The sequence below is a fragment of the Falco naumanni genome, chromosome 4, assembly GCF_017639655.2.
Source record: "Falco naumanni isolate bFalNau1 chromosome 4, bFalNau1.pat, whole genome shotgun sequence".
NCBI classification, from domain to species: domain Eukaryota; kingdom Metazoa; phylum Chordata; class Aves; order Falconiformes; family Falconidae; genus Falco; species Falco naumanni.
In genome coordinates, this window is record NC_054057.1 from 16,168,170 (window position 1) to 16,181,760 (window position 13,591).

Below are 13,591 nucleotides of genomic sequence, written 5' to 3' on the forward strand. Positions count from 1 at the left end.
CCAGATTTCCTTCACAGAATCTCCCCACCCAAGCACAAGTGCAGCCTGTGGCTCCCCCTGTGCAGCCCCGCAGCAGAGACCACAACATACCCCTGATGATCTAACCCTGAGCAAGCAGGATTACAGAAATAGCCCACCTACACAGCAGAGCAGTTACTAACAGCCTCTTCCAAGTGGCAAAATAAACCCACTGATTAACAGATCAGTATATTACCGATTAACTCAATTTTAAACTTAAACAATCTATTAATGCTTCTGCCTGCTTGTGTATGGAAGTGAGAGCTCAGAAAACCATTACAGATTTTTCCCAATGTTTCAAGTGAGGACAGTAAATAAGAACAGCAAACAAGTTTTTGGAAAAGTTTTATTGCATTTGTTTTCCATATGGAAGCATTGACAAGATTGAAAAGATGCAGCATTCACATTACTTCCAAAATGAGACATCCATTAAATTTCTCCTTCCCTGACATCCCTCCCTTCCCCCATGGCTTTGAAGCAGTCTAAACAGGTCATTTTCAAAAAAATAATTACCATTTTATTTTAAATCAAGGAAAGAAAAGATTCCTTGGAAGTCAGGGACACAGCTGATTTGTATTTCTCCTTCATTTGCAATTCATTTGATAAGCCCATGGGAGTCACGATCCAAAAATGTAATAAAATTCCTGCCTGAACACAGGCTGTCAGTTGCAGTTATGAACGGTTTGGCTCTACCTGTTTTTGGAATGCCTTCTGCCCCTCCCACTTTCATCACTGCACGGTTCATAACAGTATGCATGCTCCTTACCACAAATATTTCCCAATTTAAAACACTTACACATATATGTGCATGTGTTTACACATATACACATGTATGCATTAATATAAAAAAAGATTTACAAAGCTCTAAATCAGGGCAACGCTAAGAATATAGACTCAATCACCCTGTACAGCTACACATCCCATCAGTGTTAGGAATCAGGCCGTTCATGTCAGTTTTTCATGTTAACACTGTTTAGCAGGCATTGCTCTAAGTCATTTACCAAGACAAATACATACAAACAAGATGATTCTGCTATCCTAAACACTTGAAAATTAGATTTCTTTCTTGCAAGTGTAAGGCATTTAATAATCCAAAGTCTTCTAAATCTGCCACAGTTATCCTAGGAGGGCAACAACTTCCTGCACACGAGGGAGGGCACAGACAAAATAATGCCAAAAAGATGGAATCGTTTCTGTGGCTGGAAGGAAAAAGGGAGGGTAGGGTGAGGTGGGAATTGGTGTTGGCAATGTTTGGTTTCAGTACTTTAACTGTACGCGATCACCAGGTCAACTGGCTCTCTTGCTGTGTAGCATTCTTGTCTTGCACCTTTTGGTAAGTGAAGTGTCTGCTTCCCCGTTCAAGTTCACTTACGAAAGAGCAGTGTGCTCCTTCAGGAAGTCCAAAGGTAGCTGTGTGGGGCTGTTGGCACTCATATGTCTTCACAGAGCTCATCACAGTCAGGAGACAGCATGAGAATCTACTCAGAAGGGGTGGGTAACAACAGAGAAAGAGGATCCCCTTCACATTAGTTACGCCATACAGAAAGCAGGGAGAAACAAATGCCAGTAAAGTTAACAAGATTAAAAAAAAAAACAAAAAACAAGAAAGAAAAAAATGATTAAAAAAAAGCAGCAGCAGTTTCAGCCAGAGATACAGAATTATCTAAAATTGTGAAACACAGAGCTTTTTTTTCTCTGCAATTATCAGCCATGTAATAGACATAAAAAAGTTTGTTTTGCTTTCTGTTTTAAACATTCATGGAAAATTTGTAACAGTAGTGCTGTAATATATTTCTATTTTAGTGAAAATGCTGGTCAAGAATTCCTCAGACCACATACTGGTATGGGTCTGCTTTTCCTTGGTCTGGTGTTGCGAATGGGCTAAGCCATGCTATAGAGAACGGATGGCCAAATACTGCTTTCATGTTCATCCATTTTGTTTTTTTAGCCCATCTTCTCTCTTCCTTTTTCAACTGTTCTATTCCCTGAAAACAGAAATATCACATTTTCAGTCAAACAGATTTTGTAGTTCTGATTCTGGGGAAAGGTCTACTCTCAGTTACCCCTTATCCAAAGGATGGAGTAAGAAAATAAAAAAATGCATCTACACTGCCTTTCTTTTTCTTCTCATTGTTTTATGCTAAAAAAAAATATTAAGGATAGAAAGTATTCCTTGGAAATAAAATTACTTTCACTTTGTTCAGGCCTACATACTTCATAAACCTTTTAAGACCTGCCATCCAATTGCCTCTGATATCAATCAAAAAAAGAGAAAACCCAGCACCTAAAACCAAACAAAAGTATGTGCTTTAATGGCTGAAAACAATATGTGCTAAACCAGATAGAAAATTTTAGAGGAAACCATTATAAGCTTGCAGACAAAAAAAGAAAACCCAAAATCCCAACAAACCCACAAACCCAAAGATAATCCATAATGTTCCCAGATTCACCAAGCAAGTTCAGGAAGTGCCCATGGCTCAGTGTAGCTGAGTCTACTTGGTGCCTGTTCATGTTCATTAGAATCACTGCTAAAACATGCATGGGGTGACAGCAGGGAGAAAGGGTTAATAAGATACCAATTTGAGAGAAATCATTGGCATTGTTTAGTAAAGGTTAGAGGGAGAACAAAAATAAGCCATCAAGCAATCAGCTGAAACATTCACTAGTCAATCATTTAAAAATATACAAATTATCTGTATTGTGTCTAAAACCCACAAAGTTAATTTGTGGCTTCCAGGAAAGCCAGGCCTGGTTGCCACAGAAGCAAAACGAAGTGCAGTCACTGGAGAGCATTACTCTTCCACAGGTAGCAGCAGCAGCAGGCAGATAACTCTGTTCTTTCACTTCAGATCTTTTGCAAGGTAAGCTTCTCCTGACCTACATGTCTCTTCCATGCTACAGATTAATGCTCTGTAATACATCTGTATGCCTCAGATTACCGATTCTGGGAGCTCTGCACAACATAACATGGGTCAGCTGCAAAAGTTGAGCTGAGCCCTGGTAAATGTCACCTCCAGAGACAACAGCAAAACACTAGGGTTCTGGGTCCCTTGAGGGAGAAAGGAACCATCCCGGTGGGAGCGCATACGCAGGATGGGGAATGAGGTCTTGCAGTGACTTAGAAGAGGAAGGTAAGAAAGGGCAAGACACAGCCCTGCCTCTAAAATGTGGAGTAAACACTGCAAGAGACCACACCAAGAAGAATTTCACCTGGAAATAATCCTCTGCCCAAAACAGATTGCTTGCCAGACACAGCTAGGTCAATGCTAGCACATCAACAATGAGACAATCCACAGAACAAAATCCTTATTGGTACATATTAAAAAGGAAAACAAAAACAAAACCTCACAACCGAACAGGGGAGACCATGTTTCATTTTTTATTTTAGAGTGTGGCACTGTTCCTGTAACATCTATGAGTTCCCAGAATCTGAGCAGAAGGGAAAAATCGGGAGACATATTCGGGTACCCAGCGTAGGAAGCAGCTTCTAAAAATTCTTGACAGGCTTCAAAGACTGAGAAATTCAGATGATTATTTCACAGGCAGCATTGATAATTTACACACCTATTGATAAACTCAAGCTCAGCAGTATCTTGTTGTTCTGTATGACATTATACTTCTTCCTGGGGTTCTCCCCAGCAGAAAGAACGGCTTAAGTCTTGCTCTGAACACAGAGAAGCCACAGTGTGAACACCAGCCTCTTGCAGAAGCCAAGCATTAAAAAACAGTATTGCACAAAAGACACAGGAGCAATGAGCTCTTGCAGTCTATAACAGTCATAGCTCTCCAATGGCAGCAAAAATACATATTCTAGCTTCACCTGGCCATGGGCAAACAAGTGACCAAGAAAGAAGACTAAAGGAGGCAGGGGAGGAACTAAGAGTGGTCACTCTTTTTAAGACCATCACTTCTCTTCAACCATTCCAGTTAATTCAGATATCTGAGCATGCTTGGTGAAGGCTGGCAGTATTCACAAGTGTGGGAACATCCCCAGGAGTCACCAGCTCCATCCTTATGAACGTGGGCAAATGCAGGGATATATTATGGACTCCCACACTCAAACATCTCTGAATTGGGGATGATATGGTGGCTTTGCAGCAGACTATACAAAGCAGGTTTCCATAAGCCTATTCCACTCCCTTTTCTTTTTCCCTCTGGCAAGAGTTTTTGAGCTGTGTAACAAGCAGCTAAAACTGGAAATCTTCTAGACTAAAAGAAGTGTGTGTGCATATATATACATATATCTATATCTCCCTCCCCCACCTACTCATCTTTGCTTTCCAGCACATAAAGCTGTAAATAGTGACACCAGGGGATACACAGCTGAATTTCAGACAATACCAATGTAAAAGTACTTCATTAAAGGCAAAAGGTTCTCGAGTCCACAGGGACAAAAAGTCTCCATGGAGTAATCCCAGTTACCAATGCCTACCTTATCAGAGGTACCGCCAACACAACATCCCAGCCAATACCTAGATGTACACAACTTCTCCCAGCAAGCTTCAGAGAGCACAACCCAGCACTGTCCTAGCACAGTTTATTACACTGGATCTTTCCTCACAGGGTACGCAGACCTGAACTCCCTGTGCAACGAGGTAAAACCCTGTAGCCCTTCACTGTTTCTACAAACAGTGAGAGACAGGGTAAAGGAGAGAGCATGTGAGACACCCACCGTTTCATCAGTGCAGATGGAGTGTACTTGGGTCCCAAACATAACCGAGGTGAAGATGAGAAATAGGAGAGCCTCAAAACATAAGAGGATGAGAAGAATCACTGTAGTTGGTGGAGAGAAGGAACTGCATTCTGTGAAGAGAAAACAAGAGTGTTGGAAGAGATCAGGTAATGCAGTAGCTGCAAAACACCTGCTAAGCCACGAGTTTTCCGTACTCAAACTGTCAAATTACATGATCACCATTCTCAAAAAGGTGCACAGGAAAGCTCTGACATTCTTGAGGATATTCAACAATGAAATGATCATTCCTGCATGTTTGTTTTGGTTTTGTGTTTGTTTTTTTGTTTGTTTGGTTTTTTAAGTGCAAAACTAAAACCACCCCTGCAATACTTGAATAATGCAACTTTCTTTTCCACTTAGGTGTTTCCCCAGCACACTGGCTAGGACTCCACTCTACTCACTTCACCTGCAGTTTCTCTCTTAAACCTTAATCTTAATGGATCTTCCACAAGGATAAAGTCCATTAGAAATCTCAAGCTGGTGGTCAGAACCCAAGAAAAATTATTTCTGTAGCATAAAACCAGAGTATGCTTCCTTTCATAACTAGTCTAAGTCATAGCCTAAAGAAGGGCAGATTAAGTCAAAATCTTATTTTTCCTCGTACTCCATAGTGTAAACTCAAGCAAGAGCTGAAAAAAAGTCTGAGAACGTAACTATAAAAGAGAAGCAGAAAAAACCAAGATGAAGAAAAACGTTATAGGGCAAAAATCAGCATTGAGTGTGTAAATGTCAGAACATCTCCAGATTTTTCTGAAATCCAAGAACGAGCATCACCAAAAAATCCTACTTTTCTCATGAGATGTTAGGCTTTAACAGATACACCATAATGAGGGGCTAACACAATCAGCACAAACCCAAGGCAGCTGGAACAACAGATCCATCTCTCATAATAGCTCTGCTGTGCCACCTAAACCTGGGACAGGTGAGAGAGTGCCTCCCCAACAGGTAACAGGCCCTGAGAAAGGTGACAAAGGAAACTAACTTTTGAAGTATCCTTCCCCTATGGCCCTAACCACTGTAGTCAAATCCAGATGTTCTCAGTGACAGCTGGCAGCTGTCTTAAAGTTCTGAACTGCAGAACAACCTTATCAAATTCAGTTTGTATGTGCAAATGTACCCATCCTCTGCAGTATGATAAACTAAAACCAGTTATAATATTGAATGATACAACTGGAATTCCAAGAAAAACAAAGCTAATGCTCTTCAAGAAAAATCCACATGCAGAACATACATCTGCACACACATTCTTTGACAGCTTGCTGTTTGACTCAGCATTACCCAGAGGATTTCCTATATCCATTTGTGTTTTTAAACACGTATCTTAGCTGGCTTTGTGAAAATTTAACTCAGTGGCTGCTCCACAGTGAGCATTGGGCTTTTTTTTTTTTTTGCTTGTTTGGGTTGGTTTTTTTTTTGGGGTGTGTGTGTGTGTGAAAAGGAATTGTTTGTTCTTGTAAGGGTGGATTTTTGGATCAGAGTTAGCATGTTTTCCTGGCAGTCTTGCAAGAATGATTCACATCACCCTTTTTTAAAAAGCATACACATTCTTCTTATCTTGTGCTGGCATTCAGGAAATTAGTGCTGCGCTCATGTCAACAGTAGGTTATTGCACACATACTATCTAGGTGTCCCTAGATCTCAGCTTCTCCCTAGGCAGTATCAGGCTTAAGCTGAAACAGGACTTTTCAGGACAGAGATCCCAGCAGGTCAGAAAGAATTAGGAAGTACCAGGATTGATCATTAAAAAAAAAAAAAAAAAAAATAGCACAGCCCTGATAGCATTCTTCTGAAATCAGCATAAAAGGAAGAGGTTGGTTGTCTTACAAACAAACTACATTGTAAGTCTTATTTATAGGCTAATACGGTATTTTAATGAGGTATTTTGTTAGTACTCACTTGTCCAGTCCTCCTCAAAGCAATACAAGAAGTGAAATCCCACCATAATTAGAGCATGCAAGGAAATCAGTGCTATATACATCTGAAAAATAAAGCATGTAATACAGGTATCGGGTAAGTTTAAAGACCAGAGTGCCTGATTTTCCAAACACCTTAAATAAAGCAAAGTATTAAGAGTTAAAAAAACATCCGAACAACCCCACAAACCCTCTCTTCCCCCCTAAAAAAACGCCCTGAAGCTGGCAAAGGCAAAGATTACACTGACTTATTCTGGCCTTACTAATAGCTCTGATGGAACAGGAAGGAGGTGGCTTAATTCAAAGCCGAGCTGGACACAAAACCCTGTGTCCCAGCGCAGCTTTCCACAAAGTTTACTGTCCTTATCTCTACCCAATAGAGCGCAACTTCCAGAGCACAGCAACACCCTGACACTGAGGTATCATATTGTCAAAGCTTACATCCTTACTTGAGAGCACTATAGTTTCCCACAACAGCTAATTTAACCACAAAACATACTTCACCCACTTTCCAGCTTGAGTTTCAGTAAAACGATTTTTTAATTTTTTTTTAAGTAAGTATTTTTCCCTGAGGCAGACACTGGCATGGAAAATTTCTCTCGAGCTTTAATACTTTGTACTTAATCCTTTTTGGTTTAAATTAGGTCTTGGCTTTGTAACAAAAAGCTTTAAATTATATGCAAAGCTACACATACACTACAATTCACCAAGACAGGGCTAAAAAAGATCACTCTCCTGAACCTCAGACTCTGACAAAGATTGGCAGATACAAGATGTGAGAGAGATTTTGTTACAAGAAACCCCTGTGGAAGCAGTAAAAGGTGACAGGAAAGTATTTTGGTTTTCCTTGCAAGTTGAGCATGCTGCCATTCTTTCACCTCCTTAGGTCTCAAAAAGAATAACCAAGAATGAAACCAGCAACCCTTATTTTGTTTCTCTCAACTACACTAAGTGCTTAATATAGCCTGCTTGAAAGTAGATGTCAGTTTAAACAGAAACAGAAACCATTTTTGATAGGATTAAAACACCTGGCTCACTCTCGTGGTGAAAAGACATTTGCTCAAGGGAAAGAAGTGGGATTTGTTTTGTTCTGTAATCCACATTCTAATAAATCACACCACAGAACTGTAAGCCTCTCCATTTAACAGAAAATCTCCCTCTTGTTACTTGGTAATACAAGAACATTCTTCCTCGAACCTACAGACGTCTCGAAAGGTTTATTAATAAAACAGAGCATCACTGAAACTCAGCCTTGTAATGTTCATGCTACTCCCACGGGATATTTGCTTTGATGAAACAGATTTCAACCCTTCCAGAAATATGTAGTATTCAAGTTCACACTCCCGTTTTCTTCCTCATGATGTCACAGATATAGTACAAAAAGTCAAACACCTCCTTGGTTTTCAACTACGAAAATAAACCACTTGCAAGTAAAAGGTGGATAATTCTTGCCAAAGGGGAAGACTTCCCACTCCTTGCTTGAGACGTGCCAATAGCTCTTATTATCTGATCCCACAGGTACTCACACAACCACAATGTTTAGGAACCTATATATGGCCTGGGACCCTACCAGCCACAGTATGGTCTAAAAGGATGGCCCACACCTCAAAGAGCTCAACGCCACAATAAACTACTTGCATTATGAAAAAAGTGCTAAACAACTGTCAACATAAACCTCAAAAAACCTTGGCAAATACTTCCTGTGATGCCTTTTGCCCATTGTTGAGTTGTGTGTGTTCCCTACTTAGTGAAACAGAAGCCTGCAAAAATTTCCCATAAAATTCTTCCGATACAGGAGAGAAAGCCAGCCTTCAGAGCTGCTTCTCAGACTACACGCAGCATTTCAGCGCTGTTCACTGGACAACCTCAAACACCACTTGCAAAATACTTACTGTAAACAGTACAAAGTACTTCTGGTTATTCTCTCCTACACAGTTATTGACCCACGGGCAGTGATGGTCCATTTTCCGAATACATCTCTTGCAAACACTGAAAGAATACAGGTCTATTTATAGCACATTTCATTCCAGGAACAGAAGGTTTCACAGGGGTTTGGGGGACACAGAAATTAAAGGAAAGAATCAGAGCTGAAATTTGAACCTAAATAAATTTACTTGTCACCACATTTGTATTTGTGGTTTGCTCACTTGACTATGTCTGTTCAAAATGAACCATACAATATCAAATCACCATTGCAAAAATTAACACCAAGTAAGACACCTTAGTGTAATACTCACACGTGTGGTTCTGCCAAAATATGGTTTGAACAATACATTCAGGCAGATGGAAATAAAAAATATCTGTAATTTAATTTAGTTTTAATCTTTTTGATCTGTGAAAATGTCCACAGATTAAAAAGAAATAAAACCCAGAAAGATGTGAAAAGTAGTAATGAATAAAACATTTTTCACAGTTGCAAATAACAGACTAAAGTTTATTTACCAACATTAGCTGGTAGCAGGAAATTGCAAAAAAGAAAATAAAATAAAGCATTAGAAAAGATTCTTGACATCAAGGTAAGCCACATACTAGCATAAACCAGCTGTGGCAGTCAGTCAGAAAGACAGGACCACAATATACATTCAAAGTAAAATTAGATGTTAAAGCACTTCACAAGACCAGACTATGAAAATTAAAATTCTTGCCAGCATGCACGTTGTGGCTAGAAGTCAAATAATTAAAACATTATTACTTTGCCTGAACATCACTCTCTTGCTTAGTAACTGCTTCAGCTCACATAATAAAGAAAGTCTTTTTCTGTGCTGCTTTCTCATATGATAGGAGACAAAAGGCAGTCTCCTGATACCACATTGCACAAACAAGCACAGAAATCAAATATGAAAAAAGAAAAACCCCAAAACAAACAATAGACCCAGAAAGGAAGCAACAAATCCAGAACAATTCCAGCAGCATTGAAACAGAAAGGACTGAAGGCTCTGCTAGTTTTATTTTCTTCTTGTAACAAAAAAATATTTTGACCTTAATATAAACAATAAACTTCAACACCCAAATGCTTAAGGGAAACTCAAACAAAACCATAAACGTGTTCTTATGAGCATGTATGAAATAAATAATAGAAAGCATCTCCATCAGAACAGCCTTGCACTCACTCTACATGCTGGAAGGGGGTAATCCCCAAGGATACATGCCATGCCTGAAAAGCAAATGAGTTGCTATAGCCCTGATCCTAAATGAAAGGCCGGTCAGGCAGGCCCCTGCCTCAGGCCAGATCAGGAGCTGCTTCTCCTCAAGCAGGCCTGGATACCCTATTACCTGCCAGCCCCAGGTGCAGTGGAAAACAGAAAAAGCCTCATTTTGCTAGAATAAGCAGCTTGAAATGATTTTTGAGCTATGTGGGAACTAAAATCAGTTGGCACAGTAAAAACAATTTACCTGCCAGATAATGTCATGCCTTGTATAAAAAGCAGGGGGGGGGCGGGAAGGGAGGGAGGCAGGGCTGGTGGTATGAAGCTGGAGGATGCCTCCGTGTGGTCTAATTTACTGCCTGTACATGTGCACACACTTTGCTTGGGCTCTGGAACAGGTAATGCCCAAGCAACCCCTTCAATTGCTCCTAGATCCTAGCTCCCCAGAGGGACAACCTGAAGCAGTCAAGCCAAATACCACGCCTGTGAAGGAGGCAGCTGAGGTTGAGAGGAGAGGTTTCATTCCATGCATGCGTACCAAAAGCACTTGGATGACAGGCTGAATGTGAAACTAGCTGGTGGAAAAGGAAACACAGCAACTAAGACTAAAAACTGTAGGCAGCAGGAGCTGCCCATACTTAGACACTCTCACCCTGCTCCCAAATGCTGGCAGGAACAGTTTGCTGGGCATGGAGGACTCACAAAATAGCATATGAATCAAAAAGCACCCTGTTCACTCAGACATACCAGCTAGTAGCATCTCCTGCTGATGCTTGTGCACAACCTTGATGTGCTAAAGTCCAATAAATTGCCTACCCCAGAAAAAAAAAGTTTGACTGAAGAGTCTCAACAGCATTAGTGCTCAGCGGATCAGTTTCCCAAATCTTAATGTCCAAAAAGTTATCTTAAAGCATAGAAAAAAGGACCATGGAGACAAAGTTTTGTGTTTAGCCAAAGTGTCTTTTCCATTTACGTAAGCTGTGAGTCATCAGCAAGACAGCATTTTAGATTCAAAGTTTCATTCATAATTGAAGAAGTGTCAGAGGGGATTTTACAGTAGCATTAATAAGTGATAGGTGTGATCACATTGCTCCTGCTAAATAACCAACTCCTGATTTTGATTAAAATAAAAAAACAGCAAAAAAAAAACATTTGCAAACTAAAGCTCTGGAAATAAACATGAAAAATGCAAACAGCATAACAAGTCTGCTCTGTTCAGTACCACATATTCCCCCTCTCCACAAGACCCCTGCATGAATCAGCAGCAATCCTGATACGAGCTCGTCTCTCAGTACGTATTGGGTTTTGAGTAGATAGGGAAGGGACACCAGTGCAAACTCAGTAACTACTTACTGGAAAGCAGCTTTGCTTGCTGTAAAAGCAGAACAGAATTTTAGGAAGTAGTTATTTTTTTTGCTCACTGCCCTTAGTACTAAAAATCTCACTACTCTCTTCAGGGAAGTTTATCCTACCAGAAAAAGAAAGGATATGACAGATCAGTAGGCATACTGATCTATCACAAAGCACAAAAAGTCACAGTACTCAATGGAAATGTGGAAGTCTGAACTCTTAAAAATATATATGGTTACCTGACCTTTAGTTTTAACTTAAAAATCACTTCTAAACAGAAGCTACAGTTAGACAAATGGGTTTGTGAACAAAAAAAACGGAAGGGACACTGACCTTTTCAGAGACATTACATTTTATGGATTTCTATGCATTCTAGCATATAATGTCTCTTTTTAAGTCACATTTACATGAAAATTTACAGAATATCAATTACAGGTCTGGAGTCAAGGCAGCATTCATTTTAAGTATTTCCCATTTTGCCAGAAGTGGCCCCAGTCCGCTATAGATGAAAACTTGTCAGAAAGGCCCTGAGATTTCTTCAGAGAAGCTTGAACGTGCCTGCCACTATTGACAACAGAATTCAGATGCCAGTCTCTCAGTTTAACCACTCCGGTCTCAGACTCAATAACAATTTAGATCACTGCACACTGGATAATTCTTGCAGTCTTGATAAAAGAGCAGTCCTCAGAAAAGACTCTACCTGCAGTGGTGGGCTCTGTCAGGTTTGATGCTACAACACTTTGGGCACTTGTAAACCACCTGTCCTGGCTTCAGCTGTAAACTCTCGATGAACTCCTTTGTGGCATTACCTTTGGGTACAGCACCCTGCAGTAAAAAAACACAAACCAGAATATTAACCTGTGGACATTACAAGTGCTAAGAACAATGGGATGACTTAAAACTACGGGGAGGGGAAGGAAGAGAAAGAAATGACAACTTCCCTACAATCAGTTTCAAGAAGAGCAAGAAGATTCAGAAGATAAATTAAAATGATATATGGAATAACATAATGGAACCACATACCAATATAATAATATATGGAACCACATACTTTAATTTTGGTGGATTTTTTTTTAAATATTCATAAATCCTTACGTAAGCAATTAGTCTTTTGTAATCCTATCTTGTAATCCCTCTCTTCACCTCTAACAAAAAAACTATCATGCTAGTGTTTCATATCAAAACTGGAAACCGCAGATGTTTTATTCCAGTAGAAGCAGCTACTTTTGAAGTACAATTGTGTGCACTAAGTGTTGCTGGTAAACACCTCGTGTATTCATACCTATTGCTTCCATTGTGTATTTGTTATTTAAATTAGGGTTTAACATTCAAACAGTGAACACTAAGAATCCTCCCACCTGAATAAGACTAGGTAACACATTCTTAGCTGTGCAATTTCCACTTTAAGATATGTGATTTTAAACAGGTAACATATTGCCGCTGCAGGAGCCTGAGTTCAAGTTTCCAGCCTTTCTAGGGCGATAAATTTGCTCAGAAAAAACACACACCACCACCCCCAAAGTCATGAAATGGGCTGTATGAAATCAGTGCTGGTACACTGGCACAAATGCACCTCTGTGGATGTAAGGCTTTTATATTGAAAAACAGGGATGTAGTATTTCAACAGATTTTTGATGGAACAGTCTCTTTTTAACACGCCTCTACAACCTCCTAACAGCAATAAACAGGAATAATACACATCAATGAGAGAACTGCACATTAAACCAGTATTATAAGGCTTTCTTGAGCAGTCTTTGGGTTTTTCCACAAAAACATCCCAACAGGCCTGACCAATTTAAAAATTATCAAGACCAAGTTCCACAAAACGCTACAACTCATGTTCTCTCTCTTCAGTACACAACAAATCTCAAAACCTTAAGAATGTTTTTAGCAAAAAGCCATAGGAAGCAGTTCCTGAAGAGCATGACACGTACTATCTATTCTGAAGAAATCAGATATTCATTTATTTATAATAAGCATTCTGTTTGATTGCCTCAGCAGTGCTTTCTGTTTTATTCTGATCCTAGACATGCCCCTGGTTCCTTGTCCTGGCAGCTTCCTCATCCCTGACTCACATTGTCCTGCCAGATCAAGTTGCTGCATCCCCTCACTTTATCTTCCCTCCCCTATTTTGTTTAGCTGATTTCCTCACAAAAAAAAAAAACCAAAAGCCCACTGGCTCTTGCCATCCACACACATAAATCCCACCACCCACTAGGAATTAACATATATTTTCCCAATTACTCTACATAGAGATCATATCTGCTTCTCCAGCATTGCTTGCCCAGCCTGCTTCAGAATACAGCTTTTGTTTCACAAGAGTTCCTGCTAACTCTGCAAAATAATTCCAGCGACCTGAAGGTCCCTCAGCATTAAAGCCACACAACAGAAAATAATTAACAACAAGAACCCCTAGGATACAAACTATATAT

General features: G+C 39.8%; 1 protein-coding gene across 6 annotated transcripts in view; it reads right to left on the minus strand.

Moving 5' to 3' along the window:
• Positions 1-13,591, minus strand: part of ZDHHC3 (zinc finger DHHC-type palmitoyltransferase 3) — a 35,435-nt gene that overhangs the window by 6,679 nt on the left and 15,165 nt on the right. For 4 of the 6 annotated variants that reach the window (XM_040593365.1, XM_040593363.1, XM_040593366.1 and 1 more), the window contains exons 3-6: positions 11,860-11,984; positions 8,556-8,652; positions 6,647-6,728; positions 4,691-4,821 (exon numbers count right to left, since the gene is read on the minus strand). In XM_040593365.1, the coding sequence (XP_040449299.1) occupies positions 4,691-4,821; positions 6,647-6,728; positions 8,556-8,652; positions 11,860-11,984 (435 nt within the window). Of the gene's footprint in view, positions 1-350; positions 2,004-4,690; positions 4,822-6,646; positions 6,729-8,555; positions 8,653-11,859; positions 11,985-13,591 lie in introns of those variants that run through there. The other 2 variants (XM_040593369.1, XM_040593368.1) reach the window with 2 other exon arrangements.